The following is a 22,555-nucleotide window of genomic DNA, read 5'->3' on the forward strand; positions in this document are numbered from 1 at the left end:
GGGGGTAAATCCTGGACAGGTCATCATTCTATTGCAGGCCAACATACAGGTAACAGAAAAGCATTCACCCTCAAGGGAAACTTTAGAGTCACCAGTTAACCTAAAGTAGCATGACTTTGAACTGCATTAGGAGCTGCAGCACCCAAGGAGAACCCACACACTCACAAGGAGAACAGACAAACTCCACCCAGAAAGGCTTCAGGCCTGATGTTCAAACCCATTTTTCTGATTCATACTGCTGACAAACCATCCCAGCGCCCTCTTAAAATATATCACACCAGAATCTGGACATGCAAGTGACAGATACAATAAATGGACACTAATCAGTTTTCAGTGATTGGTTACACAGCTTGGACGGCTGTTATTGAGCTTTTAAAAGTTAGCATCTAATTTCTCCAACCAACACTGACAAAGACTCATTTGAGCTGGCACGACGCCAAAGAGCAATTAAGACTAATGCCTGAGGTGAACGAATTAATGTCAATGACAAGTGTTGCTAAATAATAGACTTTCCTTTACGTAGAGCCAGGCACCTGAGCATCAGTGCTATGGGAGTTGGAGCAGAGTGCAGTGAAGGAAGCACAAAGCTATCCCAGAAAGCTCACTGAGCCATTAGTTTGTGTAATCAGACCACAAGTACCCAGACAATACAGTGACCTTTTATCTTCCACTTTAAGTGGGTATTTGAGCACTTCAACATTAAACTAAAGCTGATTCAACCTGTTGCCTGCCTCACCACTCTGTGAAGTGTGATAACACCCCACACCAAGGCCTCTGTAAAACTATAAATTGGCATTTTTCTGCTGCAGTGTAAAAAGTATGATAGACGCTGAAACAAACCACCCTTTTCCTGTTAACATTTCCTCTGCTGTCTCCAAATTTTTCTGCCTGTGCTCTTCAAAGCAAATGAATCAAAATTGTAAGTAATACAGCCTTTGACATCAACACAATCTAAATGGAGGGAAAAATTAGGGACCTGTAGTTAATTGTCTGTTCACAAGTAAACTCTAGCGATGTGAAATATGCCTTGCAGAGGGGAAATCTCAAAAGACTTATGATCACGAGTTGTTTGTAAGTGTTCATAAACTTAAAAGGGTTAGACTTGTGTTTAAGAGTTTAGACATTCATCAGTACACATTGAGACACTTTTTATAAATTAAGATTTGAGTGTCTCCCTAGAAGTGGACACAGTGAAGATGACTTAATACAGACCCCTAAAATTAAGGGTTAGTGTTAGAAGAAGCTCAAAGTAACAGCTAAAAGCTGAAAGGAATAAATTAAACTTGTGAACATCTCTGTTCATGAGGCCATCAAATGAACATCACACTGCATGGACCTTTGTGTCCTGCCACAGACACCAGCCCTGCTCTCCAAAAAATCTCACATAGATATTTGAAGGTTGACAAAAAGCAGCTTGACTCTCATCAATGGTACTGGGAACATTTTTTTTAAAACATGCAGTACTATGTATGGTGTAAAAAGGGACACTGTGTACCAACATGAAAACATCATCCCTTAGATGAAGTACAGCAGAGGCATCTTTGCTGCCTCTCAGCTTGGACAGCACCAACATCACCATAAGCAGGACAATGTGCTTTAACACTGAAGAAAATATACTACTGAATGATGCCTTAATGCATAAAAGAAAAAATTAAAGCCCAAATTTCATTTACTTTTTCCACCAGCACTGATAATATTTAAAGGCTGTATTCAATAGAGAGTCTTAGAATATAGATATTCATAGGGCTGACATGTCCAATACCATTGCTTTCACACAATAATCTCATTATTTTATCCATGTGTGGGCATGTATACACATCTACCTGACTGAGGAGGAGCCGGAGGACCTGCACAGCTTCCTGACGAAGGTCCTTCACCCCCCTTCTCTCCACCGCTTCAATCACCTGGAGTAGGTCAGGCTCCCACAGCACTGCTGTACTGCTGTGTTGCAGGAGCTGCAAAAAAAACACAAATACATAGACATACACAGTCAGATGTACATATAAACTGTAGAATCATTCACAGATGCAGTAATTAAGACACACATAAGAAAAGCCAGAGGGAGATATAAATAAACAGAGAAGAAAAGCATAAAGAATCAAGGCAAGTTGATGTCAAATATGTACAAATACATTTTGATGAAAGCAGCTCAAATGCCAAATTTTAGACCTTTAATGTTGTGTAACATGTCTCAGTGGGTTGGAACTTACCAGTGGCCTCTCCCCTGCTTTCACCGTACAATAAATGAAAAATAAAGTGTTTGAGCCAAAGCTCACAACACAAAATATATTTCTTTAATTTACAAGTGTTGCACTAACCAGGCTTCAAAACACTGCAATGTATTCACTCTCACTGCTCATTTGAGCTTAAACTCTTAGTACTTTTATGTTTTTATTACCTTCATTAACACTTGATTCCCTTAATATAAAATATTTATTACTGCTCAAACCCATATCCAAGCAATTATACTTGATTTGAGTGGTGTATGTGTGTGTACGTCTGTGCGCACACGTGTGTGTGTGTGTGTGTGTGTGTGTGTGTGTGTGTGTGTGTGTTCTCTCACAAGTGTGATGAATCTGAGAATGGCAGGATGGAGAAGGCAACTCTCTCCTGAGCTGAGAAGGCAGCAGCAGAGGAATCGACTCCACGGCTGACACACCACAAATTTTGCTGCAACGCAGACATAAACACAGTCACACTCAAATGTAAAAAAAACCAGAAGGGGAAAAATTACAAGTGAGATCAATTCAGTTAATTTTGCTCCACAACTACTACTGGTACCATTATTCAAAATGATTTACAAGAGAAAACCAAAGCCAGAACACACACACACAAAAAAAAAACAAAACACAAATACTACAACTTTGATGACAGTAATAATATGATGTACAACAGCAAGACAAATTAATAAGGCACCAATATTCTAAAATATAATTTTTGTCATGTCCATGTGCAGAAAATCCGCACTCACTCATTCTCAAGCTGACTGTGTTGTACCTGTAACATGACTCTTCCTCTGAAGGAAGCCCAGAAGGGAGCTTAGGCAGTTGACTGAGGCTCTCAGCAACAGCTCGTGCTTCTAAGAAGAGACAGACACAGTGGAGTGAAACATGAGACGGAAGATGAGTACACACACATAAAAGGATCTTTAACATCATCTTTCATCTCTCAACTCATCACATCATTGCAAGTCATGAGAGCCACAGAAATTTGATATTGTTTGTCAGATATGGACACAGACAAACACACAGTCACCAATGGACACAGAGGCAGACAGAAACTAATAGGAAGTACAAGGGAACAGCAGAGAGGTTTTGATAATATATGTATTTCCTACAGTGGCTGTATTTGCAGTGGGCTCTATGTAGTGTCCAAAAATACTGTAGTAGGCCAGACGGATATATAGACAACAGTGGAGAGTTACACCCTAATCCTGAGGCAGAAAAGAGGAGATAGGAGAAGAAAGAAATCAAATTTATGAGCAGGAGGGGATGAAAAAGCAAGGGAGGTGAAGTGGCCAGAGGTAAGAGAAAGGACAGATCAGAAAAGGGCAGATGAGGACATGAAGATGAAAGGAGAGGTTTTAAATGAGACGAAGGACAGGAAAGTGAGTAGAGCAAGAAAATGGAGGGCAGAGTGAAGGGGAAGAAAAGAACCAAATAAGAGAGGCGAGAAGCTCTGATGTTTCCATCTGCCACCACACCAGAGTATCAAGGAGAAAAGAGAGCAAAACAGAGGTGAGAAGAGGAGAGTTGGGAGGTGTTACACATATCAGCTGCTGAACAGCAGACTACAGAGGACTGAACTTCTGTGCTGCAGCTCAGTTCAGCACTACAGTCTTTTATACAGAGAGGAAATTTCACTGGTGTGGAACCGGAGTCTCCAAGCTGCACCACAGGCAGAGGACGAAAAAAAGATACAACAGGCATGATCCTAACTATCCTATGGATCCAGGTTATTTTAAAATTGTCAAACTCAAATATTAAAATATTTTCTTTAAAACTACATAACATTTTGTTTATCACTCATCCTTGAAACTGTTAACTTTACAGCTAGGATGCTCATTGTTACTTAATGAATATGTTATTATTATATCATCATTATTATGATATAATAATGATGATAATAATTATCATCATTATTATAACCATATTATATAGTATTCGTCAGCGCAGTGGAACAGATGGCTATGTTTTTTTACCCATTGGCATCAACATGTGCATGTGGTTTTACACTTCATTAGATGTAGATTTATTTGTGGTTTTTGAAATATACAGTAAAGCAGCAAGCTCCCACAACCACTTTGGGCCCTTGTGCATTCAGAAAATCTGTTTGTATCTGTTAATTCAAGCACATGTTGCTCAGATAAACTGTTTTCAAGAAAGCACATCCTTGTTCTAGGAGTTGGCTGCTTCTGTTTGCATTTTCACCTCTGTAACACTGTTTTCATGTTTACTTATAAGCCTCATTTGAACAGGTGACATGGCTTGCCAAGCTTGCGCTTCATTTATATATAAAAAAATTAAGTGTTTATCGTGTTACTGTTCAGACTTGAGCATTAATTGACAGCATTAGATGTAGTAACAAATAGCTGTTTGATGGACCATTTTAGTGCTTCATATTTATGCAGTGCCACTGTGGAGCCCTGCTTAAATCTTAAAAAATTACCAGGTTAAGACAACGGTAAAATCAAAGGGCTGTGTAATGATCAACATACGCAGCAGTTCAGCACAGCTGACATTCCTAGATAAGATTCTGTATAATCTGTTTGATAAAGCGTCTACCCACTGCCTTGTTTTGTGGACTCATATTTTGAATTCTTTTTCGTTGCTGGCTGCTACCCAGGAGAAATAATGCTTCACCTACTTGATGTAAAACAAATGCTGGCGGGACAGTCTGATTCCTTTCTGATTAGTAGCCAAAGTCAATACACCAGCTCCCAGTAATATTGTTTTGAAGAAGATTGTGATCGCTACGGATCTATGTGCCATTCCATTATGCTAACTACTAAATCAATTGCAACCTTGTTTTCTACACAGCGTTGTTTGTGAAAGGCAGGTTCAATGTCAGACTGTAAAGATTTTAAAGATTTCCTTTATGCAATCTCTGCTCCAAGAGATATAGGGAGGAGAAAAGGAAAGGTAGAGCAGGGAGGAATCTTCATGCCAACATTTAAGCCATTGGAAATTTGTGCACACGTTGTATGTATCTGCACATGTACATCTGTTACAAGATAGTTCAAAACTGGTAAAGCTTTTGTCTTTAATACTTTGAATAAACATTTCTGCACGCATTGTGATTGTTTTTATATTTGTCATCATTTGTCAAGTCAGTCAATATTTGCTGATTTATAGAATTTTGAATGACATCACATTAGTTACATTAGTCACATTAGTCTCCATTTAACACCACATTTCTAACCTTGCTTGAAAATAATTTATTTGGTCACACTCAGCCTTCCATTAAAACAGTGAAATTGCTAAAGGTGTCTGCTTTTAAATTGGGCACCCACACACACACACAAAAAAGATTTGGGAAATGCAATAATAATGCATTGGTTGTCTCTGCAGCGGACTAAAATATGTCGCTTGATGTAAAAACCATATTATGATTAAAACATTTCAACAAGACAAAAAAACCCCTCTGATCTTTCCATGTCAATATTTACAATTTGACTGTACATACGGTTAGTTTCATGGTCAAACACTAACTGTCTCTTAAGCAATTTATTTGGGTCTAAATCTCTATGGTTCCTTTTTATAGCTACGTGTGTGTTTGCAGATACGCACACACCCACAAAGACACAAATCCACCCCCAAGTACTACAACCTGTAAAAGAAGTCCACTGAGAGCAGCTGAGAGGCACTGGGCCCCTCTGAAGCCAAGTGGATACAAAGCTCCATCGTGGACTCCCGGGGGTCTGGAGCCAACCAAGCCAGGACCAGTGCTGACACACACAACTGCTGATGCCAAGTCAACATCAAGTAGTGCCTGCAACAACCTCAAGTAGCTGACTGGGAATGAAAGGTGAGAGAGAGAAGGTTAGAGGGGAAGGACTGGTAAATTACTTGAAAGTCAAAGAAAATTTGAATAAAATAGACCACCTAAACACAGCAGTGAGGAATGCATAGGAAGCTAGTGGGAAATCAAAGTTGAACGTGGAAAAAGATACAAGCACAGAGGAGAGGCAGAATAACAAGAGTAATAAAAAGAGCTGAGGCCAATTTCTTAACTGAAATGTGACAGGAAATGGGGAGGGACAAAAGGTAAACATTTAAGTCGCAGGAAATAGTGCAGTGTCAAAGAGGGACAGGGATAGACAGGGTTAAAGAAAGCTCAACAAGGCTGAGAGATCAAATTATTTTTGGCGATTAAGGAGGCTGATATGGCAAAAATTATTGCTTAAACACAGAGGGATCCAAACTGCGAGCCAGCCATTATGATTGTACTAATGCCATGTACACTTAGATCAGAGCTCTTTGAGAGAGGGAGGACTCAGTCATTTGCAAAAGAGGGTAAAACAATAGAGAAAGAAAGATGGATAGATGGAAAAAGGAAATCTAGAATGTGAAGAGAAGGAGATGAAAAGAATAGAAAACAGAGAGGAGAAAGAGGGTGCAAACAAGTGAAGAGAAAGTGAGATAGGCAGGGAGAGGGAGGAAGCCAATACATCACAGTCATTCTGACAGGCCACTTATCCAGCTGACAGACAGAGACACAGGAGCAGCAGGGATGATCTGTCTCCGAGTGGTGCATTGGGAGGTAGGCCACTTAATATAATGAAAGTGTGTGAAATGCATACACAGGGTTTGGATACGTCTGCCAGGGATAAAACATTGACTAACAGTCACTCTTCTGTGGGAAGAGTGAATGAACCACATTAGTATATCCTGAAGTTCATGCAGTAAAATGTCAGCTTCAACAGTAATCAGGGTTTGTTTACTCTGTTCAGATCTGAAACAAACTTTACTGACATAAATTGAGCTTGTCTTGGTTTTTACAAATGGTCCAGCATGTTTTCCAATATAGAAGAAAAATGGGGCAACACAAAACTACAGGAAGAATGGACTGCAATGAACTTGGCAGGAACCATTAAAGCAGAATTTAGCAAAGAAACAAAAAGGAAGAGAGCAACCATGGGCTGTTGATAAATACAATAAATTACTCTCACAAAATCACTGAAGTACATTTTGGTTACATACACTTGCTATGAACATAGCATTTAAATGGCTGGTGAAAAGTTTTAGGATCTGCTAACTAAAAGGGAAGAAGATATCAAAAAATAATGAGCTATCAGCAAAAATGTACAGTTTGTTACCAAGCAAGAGATTGTCTGTGTTTCTTTTCTGAACTAGGAGTCGCTTCACAGCTGTGTCCAGACCCCAGTTGATGCTCTTGTGGACCTTAAATAATGCAGACAAGAGAGAAACAAAGAAGAGAGAGAGGGGAGAACAAGAGTTACAGATGAGGACCAAAAATCTCATTGCAAGTAAGAATGTCTTATCCCTTCTGTGTGAGCAAAGATTTAAACTAAATCTGCATATTGAATTCAATAGTGTTATATATTCATCACCTACATCTGAATTTATACTCCATTTTTGTATGCTCTTTGTCTTGTCCTTGATGGTACCTTGACAGTGGGAAGGTTTATCTTTAAGTTGTGATTAGATAAATACTGAGCTGAGCTGTAGTATGTACCTGAGCATTGTGAACACACTGTAAGGTAATGAGAGAGGATATGAGTAGATGGCTGCAGCACAGCAGGGCTGGAGGAGGACAGGCTGATGGAGAAAAGGATGGAGCAGTGGAGGAAGAAGCAGCAAGGACTGTCTGCAGCTGGTCCATCAGTCCGCTGTTAGAGAGTAACATGGAGACAGCTGGGGAGGAGAAGGCATCATGTCATCACACTCTGATGAGAGTGTGCCAGTGTGTTAATAGCAGCTGGTCTGGATGACTACCTAATGACATACTTAAGGCACCCACCCACAGTGATTCCAACACACCAACTTGTGAGGCCAAAGGAACACAGGCTTATATCAAGCCCTTATTGCAAAAAAAAATAAATTATCTGCCACTTCAGCCTTGACTATGACAGAGCTCATATATTTAGAATTTAATGTACAAAGCAGAAATAGGGTTATTGCACCAACCAAAACGAACAGAATACAGGTGGAGATCATTTGCATAATATTGGAGTAATATATAGTACACTGCCTATTTCTATGCAACACACCCTCATATGGTGAATGTAGCTTGGCTGCAGCAGAAGCAGTCTGCTTCCCAATGGCACCCCTGCTCTATGGCCAGTCATTGCATCTTAACAACAACCAGCTCAGTGACCTCAGCTAAAGGTTTGTTTTTCCTTGGAAGCTTGTGCGGTCAAATTATTTTGCTCACAATAAAGTCAGTTCATAAGAATATGTCATGTCATACAATTGATATCTTGAGGCAGGAGGCATATTAGCATTGTCTGATACATGCTGTGGAAGGCAGCTCACTGTAAATTCTTCTATTATTAAGTTAGTGGAGCTATTTCCTCACTGTTTTGTCTCATTGATTACAATTTTGTATTGGCTTTGTGTGGTCATCAGGAATGGTTTTGCTCTTTTTGTTTCCTCTTTGACAAAGATGTCTAATAAAACTCAACTGATAAATTTCTTCTTACTTCCTCTTATCTGCAAAAAGGAGAAAACAGATCGTGCTAAGTGTGTGTGTGTGTGTGTGTGTGTGACTTCCTGTGCAGGACAGAGCTCTTTACTTATTGTACTTATCATTATACTGTGTATTGGCATATGTGGTTTTGTCTTTGCATGTGCAGTATCTAGGCTCAGCAAGGTGATGACACAACCCTGAGCACCCTTGTGCAAATGTGTGAGAAGTTCTCAGGCTTGACAACATTGCTATATCTGCACGTTTTGAAGAAAATGCGCCAGAGTACCATTAAGATGTACAGCAGGTGACACCTTGTGTGCTTATTATGTCCTCTGTGTCAATGCCACATACTTGTCAAGGTCAGCCTCCCACTTCTGTCAAAGCAGGGCAGGAGAGGAGAGCAGTTGAGACAGAGAAACAGGGACAATGAGGCTGAAGAGGCAGAGTGTGTGAAGGGTGTAATGTGAGGAGAGGAAAGAGAGCAAGACAAATACGTGAAGACAAAGAGATGGAGAGTTAGAAGGGGAGGGAGAGTGTGTCTAACCTCTGTCAGCACAATGTGCAGGGGACACGCTCAGGCAGCAATACAGGTAGCTGAGGGCAGGCAGCAGGCTCTCTGTGTCGGTAGGCTTCAACCTCCCAGCTATATTACTGACTGACACACACACACACACACACACCGCATTCAAGTCTGGTCCTCTCAAAGGCTTGTGATAAAGATTTCATCGAAAGATATTGACACACAATGTGAGTGACAAATAAAATGTAACAAGATGAGCCTTGCCATTTTCTGCCTGTCATGTCATGCCTGCCATCGGTTGGTAAAAAATGAATTAATCTGATATGCCAGTGCAAATGTCAAACGTGTCTTGTAAATGTCTAGCAAATCTCTGAACAGTGCTTTCATTTTCAGATCAACATTGAGTGTGTTTCTCAGTGGGTTTGCTGATGGTGACATTAAATCAAAGCCTCAACTTAGGCAGGAATGCAAGCGTATAGAGAGGGGGGTGAGGAAATAACAGCAATGCAACATGCCAGGTGTTGAATGTAGAGATGTGTTTTTGTAAAGGTGCTCATTGATTGTGTGTCCGTGATGTACTGCAGCATGTCAGTTCCTACGTGAGCAAGGAAACTGCTGAAGAGTATATGAGTATGTGTTTTCTACGTCTGTAGTGTTTTTGTTTGTGCAAGAGACAATGTTTGTATGCATCTTTGCAATCTGTCAGGCATGTCACTAAATCTATTGTGGGTGTGTGACTGAGTGAGCCGAGTAGTGTAAACAATGTCTAAAAAAGCGTTGTTGCGTCTATATACTAACTGCTAAGGTTTGATGGGGAGGAGCATTGCTCTATGCTTACTATGACCTGCTCCTGGCACCTTTTAACCTCACCATGGTAGAGAAGCTTGAAGTGCACTTCGTCCATCTTACTGCAGGAGAAAGATGAAGGTGGGTCACTGGCCTGAGTCATACAAAGCAGCTTCAGCACCAGAGGGAGTGAGTTCACTGCTAAATAGAGAGAGAGGAAAGTAAAGTACAAATGCAAAAAAGGCAAGAGAAAAAGGCATACGGGAAAAGTTAAATATGAACAAAGTGAAAGTGTGGGAGGAAGAGGATTCATTCAATAAAACAGTACAAAGAAAGAAGAATTAGCAACAAAAGTGTACGTGTGTAAGGAGAAGACAGAAAGATAAGGGTGAAGGTAAATGACTAGCTGACATCTGCTGAATTCACCTCTGCTTATTGCCAAGCCTGACATGTTCCCAGAGTAATTCTCAGTGTTAGAGGACATTGTTCAAACTCGTTTCTTATAGAACTGACATATCTTGCATTAACTTGGATTTTATAAGAGGCTCTGGTTTCTTAATAAGATGTGTCTGGAAAAAATAGAAATCATTAGGGAGAAGAAAGTTGAAGAAAGTAAAAAAAATTTTAAATTAACACCAACACTTCTTGGTTTGGAACCAGGGAGGGTTAAGGGTGAAAGAGACTGAGAAAAAGCAAAGGCGGAATGTAAGGAGGGCAACAACGTGCAAGGAGACAAAGGGCAGGGGTGCTCTAACAGGAAAGAGATTGCAGACTAGTCATCTACATACTTCTTTCACCACTGTAGAGCATAACATTAAAATATCTTCCCCTTGGGATGCCAGCACATTAGAGGCTAATATAAAGTATATATTAATGCAAATTACAGTGGGCTGAACTGGAACATGTGCAGGATAACAGTCTCTAATTCCCACAAGGCTCAGGATCAGCAGAAAGCAGACAGAGCCCATCCACAGCAACAGTTTCTGAATCCCCAGCTGGCACATTAGTGTTGTGCCCTTCAGCTGCGCTCATTAACCTGGTCAAGTAAATAGATATAATCATGCCATATGGCATCAGACACCCCTACCACCAATACATTAAAGGTGCAGATATGCAGACACAGAGTTGAAGCTGTAAACCTGGAAGCACTCATGCACTGCCTGATTCAGACAGGACAGTGCGTAATTTCACAAGAATAAAACCCACAATTACGGTGTGATTACAATGACTCAAAGTGTCAAATTGTTGAAAATTCAGTCTCAACAATTTGACACATTTTGTAGCTGACAGGCAAGGCTCTTCTGCAACGCTGGATTTATACTGCCTGAAACGGTCTGACAAGTGCTACACTTTCCACACAAAATACAAACAAGTTGAAATAGAGCCCACTAGCTGATCAACCAACATCTTCGAAAAAGTACCACAACCAGTATTCAGAACTGATATTATATCAAACATTTTCCTCTTTAGAACAAGAACAACATTAAAGCTTTGAACGATAACAGCCTAATGCACACTGGTAGTAGAGTCTCTTGGAAAAAGCAAACAAAATTATAGCTTTCACTCAAAAGAGTCAAGATAAAGTAGTGTCTTGCAGTCTGTGTTGACAAAGGATTTTGGGAAGGTTTGTTATAATGGATTAATGGTTCGTCCCTCAAAACATTAATCACAGGTGACAGTGTTCTGAGAATTGTTTTGCTATGTCATTCCAATTTAAAACTAACCAAGTTATAGCAGCAACTCTGTGATTACAGTTCAGTGAAAGCAGAGGTTGCATGACAGTTCAAACACAAAATTCAAATAGCACCACCACAGGACACATTACCTACACAAAAACAAACCAACCAATTATGCACAACTACTTACATTATTTCATTATGTGTTTTTGTTATACAGCAACAGATTGAAGATACGCCCAATTCACGTAACTGGGTTCCTGTAATCATCATGTGTTTATCTCTAACAGAGTGAATGGCTCAACAAACATGTATCAGCACAGATTCTCTCTTAAATTAGCAATAATAATCAAACTATGCTATGCTATTGTTTTACCAACTCTTATTTTCACATCATTCTTGAAATTCCTAGTATAATTTGTTAGCCACCTTAGGTCAAGATTGTGCTGTAGAGGATAGGCTCATTTTAAAGTTGATTAGTTTTTTAAATTTATATATAACTTGATAGGAATTGATCAATCACTATTTGAGGAGTAGACAGAATAACGGTTGTATTCTCCAGCTCACTACTCTCCCTATAGTCCACTATGCAGTCAGTTGACCAATTTGTAGTGCTGTCTGAATGTGAAGTGAGAACTACTATACCCTGTGTCAAGGCCTCGTAGTATCCTACACTGCAGTGTGAAAAGTTTTAAAATTGATGGTTGCTAGCCAAGCACTGCATTGCAACATACACTGCACTGAAAGAAAAGCCTCATGTTCTTTTGTTCATTTGTTTTTTTTGCCAGTGAGCACAATATACAGTGCTCTGCCCATCTCCGTACATAGTGAGTAATGAGGAAAATACGATTGGGTGAATTCACATCATCAGTCTGCTCATCTGTATCTCTTAGGGTAATTCTAGTAACCCTGCTCATTCACACCTCCCTTCAACTCTCCAGACCTGTCTTCCCCTAACTCTCCAGCAGGTGTCCTCACACCTTCCCATTTATCCATCACATGACTGGCACACCCATCCACACACCTGTTCTCAGCCCTGCAGTCACCTGAGCGTTCTCCGCTTGCACCCGGTCCCCTCCAGTGTTCACTTACTTTGCTACCTACCAGAATGTTGTGATGTGTTACTGTGTGTTTCTCATCTCAGTTGCTTGTGTCTTCCTGTTTATTTGACTCAGATTTTTTGGGCTTGTGTATCTAGCTCTCTCTGATATTGACCATGGCCCACCTCACCATTACACATGGCTTTGTTCCTCTTCGAGTAAATGAAATCCAAAGTAACTATCTTTGCCATATATCTCTGGCATCTGCATCTATTTTCTCCTATAGCACCAGTTATTTCAGTGTTGCCTGTCTGTTGACTAACAAACACTTTGGATTTCTTGTAACATATTGGTCTCTTCAAATGTTTTTCTCATAAAGACTCCAGTGGGAATTCTGTGTGGAGTAATTTAAACATAAAATCATTTCTAAATCAAAAATCACTTTCTAGCCATAATTGAAGGACCCTAACCCTAACCCTGGGTCTGGATGTGACTGCTGCTGCTGGTTGCTTATAAAACTAATATTTAACTTACTCTCTCAGTATTCGCTGTGTGGGGAGAACAAAGACTGTCATGGTGGATTTGTCCATTACATTTTACAGTGTACGAGTCCACTGGCTAAATGCATGTGTGTTTGTGTGTACTATGTGCATGGGCTTATGGACTGAGATTGTTTCATTTAAAGCTGCAATTTGCTATATTATGTTGTGATATGTATGAGTGAGACGGCACAATGCCCCAGAAGAAAACATAACAATGTCTGTAGCATCAAAGGCAGTCAACCCAGGGGAAAGAACAGCAGCATTTACTTCAATCTACCAACTGTAATTAAGTGTATTTGCACTTTAATTAGATACAACTGGGTGTCAAATAAAATCTGTTCACATTAAATTTTGATACAGGATAGTAAATTGTGACATGCTATAGAAAATGCTTATGAGGAGATGAATGAAGCCATATGAACCATCACAGAGTTGTGAGGTATTACATTTCTAAATTTGGCCCCAGTGTGCAGCTATGATAAGAGCTTTGGAAAAACTAAGAAAAAAATCTGACAAGATAGCTTATTTTGTAAAGTGGTATATCTTTGAGCAGTATGATTAAACCATAAAAAACATTCTTGGTCTTTGAATGTGTCTCTTGATTATATGTTACCGTGTGCATGTATTGTTCATGCATTTGATTATATAGATGTGATTAGGTGAATAACAATAAAGGGTGTGATATAGGGAGCAGTCTTCTTAATGACTGTTCTATTCAAATGTTGTAATAAGGTATTTAGTATTCAAAGCTCTTTATTTGTACACATTAATTCCAACTGAAATAATGAACTAATGCTCAACTGCTGCATTGCAGGTGCATGAAGCTGCCAATACAGTTTTATGCTGCCTGACTTATCTGTCTTTTCAATGAATTGCTAGTCTCTACATGAAGCTGCCTTGTTGTTTTAAAAACTACTTGACTCATTGAATTCAACAAATTCTTCAGTTGTAAAAATTCAGTATCACATTTCCTAATGTCTTACATATAGATTATAGTCAATCTCATCCTGTTGGTTACCAGAAAATGATGTGTCAAAATCAACTTTACAAAGATTTTTTTATCCCATTTGTGGTTTTTGGAAGATGATGTATTTGATGTATTCCCCTAGTGACTATTTTCTCTTACCCTGTTCAGTGCGTCTCTGTCCAAGCCCATGGCCCATGTTCTCAACACTGAGCCTCTGTAGCGCCTGGAGAAGGGCTGGTCTAAGGCTGCTAGACAAATTTACCTCATAGTGCCTCTGACCACACAAAAGCACTTTCAGCACCCTAAGGGCTCGCTCAGCAAGGGGGGGCTCTCTGGTGCAAATCATGTCCTATAGTCATTCAAGCAAGAACAAAGACAGACACAAACATGGGATATTTTTTGTATGGGCAATACTCCCACACACCAAAGCCAACCATGTACAAGTTGCAGGTTAAAGCCTTTTGTTTTCCACAAACTGCATGACTGTAAGCTGTAGGATTTCAGGCTTCACAAATAGCTTTACGGGTATGAAAGTGTTGATGAAGTCTTTTTCCTAATGTGGTCAACGTTTAAAATCCAAGTCCCTGGGTATCTGGGTCTCACCAAGACGGTCAGTAAAACTGATGGGTACTTCTCTATCAGCTCCAAAAGTTCCATGGTTTCTTTGTCTGGCTCCTGATCCTTCTCCTCATCTGCATGGCATTCAGTTTCGTCTCCCTATTCAGACATTTTAATCAGTTCTGACATCGTGAAAGTTAAAAGTAATTTAAAAGACAGTCTACATCATACATCATACATTACAAAACACACTGAATGCAAGATGTGAGCATGAGCTTTAAGTGAAACCGTTACCATGGTCTGCCCTGCTTGATTGGTCAACCAAAGTTCCAGGACAATGGGTCCAAATTTCTCTGCAAGCTCTGGATATCGACAGATGAAATGTAGCAGTGCAGGGTGGTGAATGTAGAGGGAGGAGAAGCTTTGGCAAGAGGAGAGTGCCTTGGAGATGCAGTTCAAATGAGCCTTAGTAAAGTGGTAAAGAAAAAGGGAGAAAGCCAAAGATTTTTTCGGTTGGGTTTTTTTTTTTTTTTTGGATGAGTGCACAGAGGCACATATATAAGTTACAAAAATATATATTCTTTCACAGCCTATATTTGAGTATGATTTTAAATCCCACCAATCTTACTGGTAATCTGTGTTTTTTCATTATTGAAAATAAGGTATACAAAGTGAAGTAATTCGCAAAAGCACATTCCGAACATCCTTGAGACAAAAGGGCATTATTGTGAGAAAATGTAGATTTTTTCACTGTAGCTGTAAAGAAATTGTGCTGTAATTAATATTTTTGCCACTTAATCATCTACTGCACAATGTGGATGTAACATAAAAAAATGTATAGGAGCTGACAAGCTTTGAGTATTTTAGGAGACACTACATGAATAGGCTGCTTATTAAAAATGCTTTTTTGTTTTTTTGGATGAAATCTTAATGTTGCTTAATCTTATTTCATATAATATTTTAAAGTGAATCAGACTTGTCTCAGTATATTTGATAAGCACAAAAGATGCATGTAAATGACAGTTTCAGTGGTTATACGGCAGGAAGAACAAATTGTTAAGACATTGATGATACATTGCAGGACACTCGTGATACTTCACATGAACGCCTGACACGCTGCTTTGACTCAAAGACTGTCGTTTCTGTATTAATATAGGCCTATGCCAATATCTATCTGCCTATTTGTTTGTTTCACTAAAATCCAATAAAAGTTTGAACAAATCATTAAATGTAATTACATACTGCATGTATAAAAAAGAGGGCAGCACGGCGGCCTGGTGGTTAGTGCTGTTGCCCCACAATGAGGTTGCAGGCTTGGTCCCCCTGCCTGGGGCTTTTCTGTGTGAAGTTTACATGTTCTCCCCATGCCTGTATGGTTGTCCTCCGGGTACTCCAGTTTTTTCCCCATTGTCCAAGGACATCATGTTTGGGTTAACTGGTGACTCTAAATTGACTGTAGGTCTAAGTGTGAGCATTTTTTCGTCTCTGTGTGGCCCTGTGATGGACTGGTGACCTGTCCAGGGTTTATCCTGCCCTCGCCCCGGTGTGAACTGGGATTGGATCCAGCACCCCCTGTGACCCAGAAACGGATAAGTGGTAGTAGGTGTATTAACTAATTTATGTATAAGCATAAGTTTTGAGTCTACAAATTGGTCTTTGATTTTTCAGTACAGCCTTGGTGCTTTACTAAAAAACTGTTCAACCATTTCTTAAACTGTACTTTAATGTTGCTGCTGTGTATCTGCTGCACTACTACAGTAAGTTACAGAATTTGTTCTGTTATGTGCTCAGCGAACTGAACAGTTACCATGTCAAGGCTGGGGCTCCTGTCCTGTGTCATTGCCAGCAGGTAGAGGGCAGAGCAGAGCACATATTGAGGAAGGACACAGCTGCCCTGCTCCTGCACTGAGAGCAACAACCACAACACACTGGAGAACACTGTCTGGTCTGGGAGGAGCCTGAGTGAGAAGGATGAATGACAATGATGACATTAACTTTCAATATTATACATATGTGGCCAAATTCACTTTTGAATATATAAAACACACAAACAGAAAAAAAGCTTAATGTCAAACAAACCCCAGCAGACATGTTCAGTGTGAGGGTAATAATGTGGACAAACACACAAACTCTGTGTGCAAAGCAGACAAACTGCTCCAGGGGCATGTTGATGTCACAAACTTGCTTTTGCTCTTTCTCACGCAAAAATACACACAGACACAAGCGCAGTTGGAATGTAACAGTCACAAGGTGTGGCTGTTGGATAAAACTAATGCTGGCTCAATTTACATAATTAGTCTTGTTATGTAATAGGTTCACCCTGTTTGGACCCATCCTTTGTTTGTGTACTCATACACTACACATAGAAGCACTATGTAAATCTCTGACCACAGATATCATTAATTTTGATGGGACCACACTGCCCTTCCCTGGGGGTAATACAAAAGCTGAGGTGCCACTGAAGGACAGATTAAACTTTCCAAAGAAGCTTATGCATTTCTGAGGTCATAAATCATATACTTAAAAAGAGTTGGAGAACCATAACACTATATAAGCAGTTAAAGATGAATCAATGAATATATTTGCCTATATATTAATATATATAATAACAATAACACAATCTGGCTCTAGAGCCAAGTGATACACTGGCTCAAAGTGGTAAGAGAAAGTCGCTGGACTCTGTGGATGGACCTGGTTTTCTGCATTTATTACAACATGTGATCTGATCAGACCTAAGTGTGGATAAACACAATGGGCTTAATTTAGCACAAAAACTGTTTTAATGACTTGTCTCTTTATTGAACACAGCCATTACAAATTGCTGGTGATAAAAGTATGCGAAACCTTGACTTTAATGACTGATGATCCTGTGGCAACAATGAATTGGAACAAGTTGGCTGCCAGTGGCTGCCAATCAGTCTTGCATAGTTCAGAGGGAAGTTTGAAAAATTTTTCCAACAGAGTAGCTCCAGGTCAGACAGGCTCTCATGAAGCCTGATGTGAGCAGCTCTATGAGGTCATTACACAGCATCTCTACTGGAGTCAGGTCTGGACTCTGACTGCGGTCTGGCTCCAACTTGTGGATTTTCCTTGTTAGAAGTAATTCTGTAGAAGATTTACTTAATGACTTTTTAAATTATGTTGAAGTGTCAAAATCAAAAGGGAGAAAATCCCCAAAATTATGTTTTCATGTTGGTACAGTTCCCATATAGTCCCACTCAATGTTTTTCCAAAACAGTAGTTCCATCACTTCATTGAACATTTTCCCAGCATTAATTTGAAAATTAAACTGCTCTGACAAATTTCAGGCTTCTACTTGATTGAGGAACATCACGCATTTTTGAGGAGCAGCAGGTTCCTCTGTGGTGTGGGAACATTAAGCTTCATGCACCACAATCTGTTTTGTCAGCTCATGAATAGAGATGGCAACCAGCTCCTGTGTTTCCTTTATAGATTCTTAGACAAATACTTAAATTTTTTGTTAATCATTCTAACTTATTTGAAGATCTAACCATATTTGAATGCAAATTTGCACAAAAGTCTGCATAATTCCAAAGTTCCAAGTTCTATTTTTTTCCTTGACACTTTTATTCTCATGCTGAGGGTGATATGATAACACTTGGGAGACTTGGGATATATTGTGATAGAGTTCAAATGTTTTTTTCTGCTGTCATGGGCTGATTTAAAATAAAGAAAAATGACACTTTGTAAAGAGAGTTTCTCATGTGCATAGAAATAAGTCAGGTAAATCAACAATAAATGTCTCTGTTTGATCATCACGTGCACATTAATAATTAATGTTTTGCAAAATAACTATTGTTGTTGTCAAACATTTCTATAAGCACCTTTAGATGGCTCAGTAGGTTCTGAGGTGATGTAACATTTGATTGAGTTGATATCATCAAGCAACACTATGCTAATAAAACAGAAAAACCGGGTCACAGACTGTGCAGCTAGCTAGTTGCCCAAATCAGTATGACCACAAAAAGATGTGTTACTCTTGATATTAATTTATTTAGTACAGATAATACAGTGCTACCAGGAATTTGTATCTGCTAAATGATTTTTTATATGGAACAGTTATTAGTTAGTTCACTTTCCAGCCACAAATATCAGTCTAGAATATGACATTTTTTCCCATTTTAAAAAGCAAAACACAAAAAGAACAAATACCATCTCCTCTTTAGGCACTATATTACCTGTCTCCCTGCTGCAAGGCTAGGTGCAGTATTATCACCAGACAGTACTGAGTAGCTCTTGGCCCTTTATATTCACACAGTTGGAGCCCTGGAGCCTCGCATAGCAGAGTTGGCCAGTCTGACAGACGACAACACAGAGAGGGAAGATTGTACAGCAGAAGATTCTCCACCTCTTCAGCATCTAGGGGAAGAATGAGGAAATACAAAAAAACAGAGACAAGAACAAAACAAGAAGACATAGTTTTAGGTAGTGGGTGTGAGAGAGAGAGAAGAAAAAAAAAAGGGAGGATAAGAATAGAGGAGAGAGATGAAGGGAGTACAGTAAAACACACCAGAAGAGACCCTGAGGCCTCTTTTACACAGCAAGAATTACGCACCAATTTTATATTTACGACTGAAGCCAAGCCAAAGCTGTGGTTTATGAAAAATTCATCTGAGGCAGAAATGAGTGGTGGTATGCTGATTCACACTTTCACAATTATATATTATATCAAACAGCCAACATCAACCATTAACCAAGCTATGCCTTCTAAGATGCCACAATTAAAATTCCATAACATTATTTGAAAAGCCATACTATGTTATCCGGCAATGTTAAAGAATACTTTTTTATATAAATGAGGTCCCTGAAGAATAGCAGGATAAAATTAAGAAGGCATGTGAAATGATGGTAAAGGAACAGTGAGATGAGAAGTTAAACACCACAGGAGGGACAAGAGATATGAGGGACCAATGTGGGACTTCTTGGGAAGACTTGGCTGGAGGACAGAAAGACTGGGACATATATAAATATATCAAATATCACAAAATTGAAAGAGAGATAAAAGAGAGAGAAAGGGAAAAATCTGGGAATTCAGGGTGGGTTCAGGGAGTAGAACTACCTCCTATTACTATCTATATGTTGTCTGCATTCCTGGGTGGTCTTTAGGTAGCTACTGAAAGAGAAAGATACAAAGGAAAGGGGAGAAGAGTATGATTCACAAGTCAAAATGAACTGAAAACAAACAGCACTGAAAGAGAAAGGAAAACAGAAATCATGGCAAAGAAGAAAAACGGTGCTGTTGGGTGGGAGTTATGGCAAACAGGAAGGAAACAAACCAATATGCAGTATACAGTGTGAGGGAGGAAAATGACAAAGCAGGCACATGGAGATGGCAGACAGGGATAAGAGTCACTGATGCATGACTACAGAGCAGCCATAAACTCACAGCAAAGTCTGTGGGGACTACAAATCAACCAGAGAGGAAAAAGAAGAAAGGAACTGGATTTCAAGAAATAAATGAAATAAAGACGGCCAGTGATAAATATAGCCAGGAGCTGTAAGGGGAGGTGGCCAAAGACCACGGCAATACTGATGATCACAGAGGGAAGCAAAGAGAAGAAGAGAAAGATGTCCCAGATGACAAAAAGAAGCCTCAAAAGGAGGCCCAGAGCAAAGGACGGACAGATGATGAGGATGAGAAGGGAAACAGCAGATGGGAGAAAGACAAAAAAAACAGGTCAACAAAGCAGGCTCCAGTGACATGTTGCCTCCTGCTCAGAATATAGTAGTAGAGGTAGAAAGCGGAAGAGAGGAGAGGTCCTTGGCATTCACACAGCTATACCAGACAGCTATGCAAAAGTACGAATGCCCTTAAAAAAATAACTACAATTAATATGTAGTATCAGAGTAATTCAATGAACAAAACACAAAATCCAAATACTGATGTGGAGAGTGCACAGAAAAGATAATGAAGGGAAAATTTGTTTTAATCTGGTGACTAAAATTTGAAATAAAGAAAACAATGAACTTTTTGAACAAGATAAATATCTGACATTAAATTGATTGGTAGAATGAGAGAAAAAAAAAGAAATGCTCCAATGCCAAATGCTTCATTTATAGACACAGATAAGGGTGAGGAAAAGGAGGAAGATATTGATAGGGGGGGACCAAAGGAAGCAAACAAGAGTCTAGCTCCATATAATACACAAATACACACCAACATTGTTGCTAGTACACCTCATTACCTTAAAGAAATATTTTACCTAACTTTAGTTTCTATGTTGCAACATGTCTCATAGGAGCAGCTCAAGTTTCCAATAAAATGCGACTCTATGGTATGGAGGGACTAGAAGAGGAATATGCTAGATTTTAGTCTAGTGACATCTTCACCTTCCTAAATTTACTGCTCTTTAATATACTTAACTCCAGTCTCACATAATTGAAAGCAACAACCTTTTAATTTGAAGTATTATCTGTGATGTCACAAAGCACAATAGCATTTAAAAAATTTGGCATTGACTCTTTCCACAGGAGCTTTGAGGTTTTAGTCAGACACTGTTAAATTTTCAATTCAAGGCCATGTTTCCAATACAAACTTCAGAGTCAGTTCCTTTTATTCTCTATAGATGAGTGATTATTCAGGGTCGCAAACTGTATATTTATGAAATCGCATCACCAGCTTGTTTGTTTACTGTGTGAGCCAAGCTGGTCCCAAGACTTTTCTTCTTCACACAGTTGGACACTTGTGAGAACAGGCAGCTCTATTAGGGATGAGAGTCTTGTTTTATGTTTTTGATTTGTGGAGTAAACATAAAGAAGAGGAGAGAGAGGGGGAAAAGAGAGAGAGAGTATTCAAGAATGGGTGAGGAAAAAAGAGTGAGAGAGTGAGAGAAAGAATCCAGCAGAGTTACTAAAAAAAAAAAAAAAAAAAAAAAGCAGGCTGTGGCATTGTTGTAGGTCATTGTTGTAGTTAGTTTTAATGTTTAACTAACTAACTATTTTGTCTAAAAATACTTCTTTCATTTTTAGGATATTGGAAATATATGATTTGAAAAACTGACTGAAGTACTATCAGCAGTTACATTCATAATAGTCTCAATGACATCATTGCTTGGAAACTGACAGCAGGGTTTTTGCTGGTGCTGCATGTACCTGCTCTCTGTGAGCTGCAAGTGTGTGCGTGCATATTTGCATACCATATTGGTAGGAGCCAGAGGCAGGGTTGGCCTGGGAGAGCAGACACCTACTGAGTTTCTGTAGAAAACCACAGCAAGATGCATTCAGATTTGGGTTCCTGAAAGAATTGATCAGAAGGACAAACGAATGACTGAAAAACAAGATAAAAAGAAAAGAGAGTATAGGAACAGTGAAAAAAAAAAAAAGACAAAGCACACGAACATTGTTTATGTTCTGTCCTTATAGTGAAAAGTGAACCGAGAAAATGGACAGAATGTGCTTTGACTTAGTCCTTTCAGATATGAAACAGACACAGCATGGTTCAGTTTCATTACTGCTCAGAGCATAGGGGCCTAAAACCTACTGAGCCGACCACAATTATGACCACAGCAACACACGCTAAAGCAAAAGCAGGCACACTAACACACGCGCACATAAACCCACAAGAGCAAATATGTTTATATATACAAAACAGCAACATCAAAGAACACGGAAACAAACACACACAAAATCAAACACAGAGGGCTTTGAGGCTAAAGATTTGTTGCTCTGAGACAGACACTGTTGAGAAGACTGACTTATTGGAAAGAATTAGACAGTGTAGCTCAGAAATGACAGATGCCTCAGCCATGTTATCTGCCTCGTTGTTCTATGTGCTGTGACAGGCAATAATAAGA

The 22,555-nt window shown here is 39.4% G+C and overlaps 1 protein-coding gene across 1 annotated transcript in view; it reads right to left on the minus strand.

Moving 5' to 3' along the window:
* Window positions 1–22,555, minus strand: part of mei1 (meiotic double-stranded break formation protein 1) — a 48,936-nt gene that overhangs the window by 6,691 nt on the left and 19,690 nt on the right. Inside the window, exons 17-30 of the mRNA XM_029509089.1 lie at window positions 21,899–21,996; window positions 18,941–19,121; window positions 16,549–16,699; window positions 15,018–15,206; window positions 14,787–14,900; window positions 14,343–14,532; window positions 10,043–10,159; window positions 9,197–9,307; window positions 7,699–7,877; window positions 7,319–7,403; window positions 5,830–6,014; window positions 2,998–3,079; window positions 2,564–2,670; window positions 1,824–1,955 (exon numbers count right to left, since the gene is read on the minus strand). Coding sequence (XP_029364949.1) covers window positions 1,824–1,955; window positions 2,564–2,670; window positions 2,998–3,079; window positions 5,830–6,014; window positions 7,319–7,403; window positions 7,699–7,877; window positions 9,197–9,307; window positions 10,043–10,159; window positions 14,343–14,532; window positions 14,787–14,900; window positions 15,018–15,206; window positions 16,549–16,699; window positions 18,941–19,121; window positions 21,899–21,996 — 1,921 coding nt within the window. The remainder of the gene's footprint in view (window positions 1–1,823; window positions 1,956–2,563; window positions 2,671–2,997; window positions 3,080–5,829; window positions 6,015–7,318; window positions 7,404–7,698; window positions 7,878–9,196; window positions 9,308–10,042; window positions 10,160–14,342; window positions 14,533–14,786; window positions 14,901–15,017; window positions 15,207–16,548; window positions 16,700–18,940; window positions 19,122–21,898; window positions 21,997–22,555) is intronic.

Source organism: Echeneis naucrates, chromosome 8 (genome assembly GCF_900963305.1).
Source record: "Echeneis naucrates chromosome 8, fEcheNa1.1, whole genome shotgun sequence".
NCBI classification, from domain to species: domain Eukaryota; kingdom Metazoa; phylum Chordata; class Actinopteri; order Carangiformes; family Echeneidae; genus Echeneis; species Echeneis naucrates.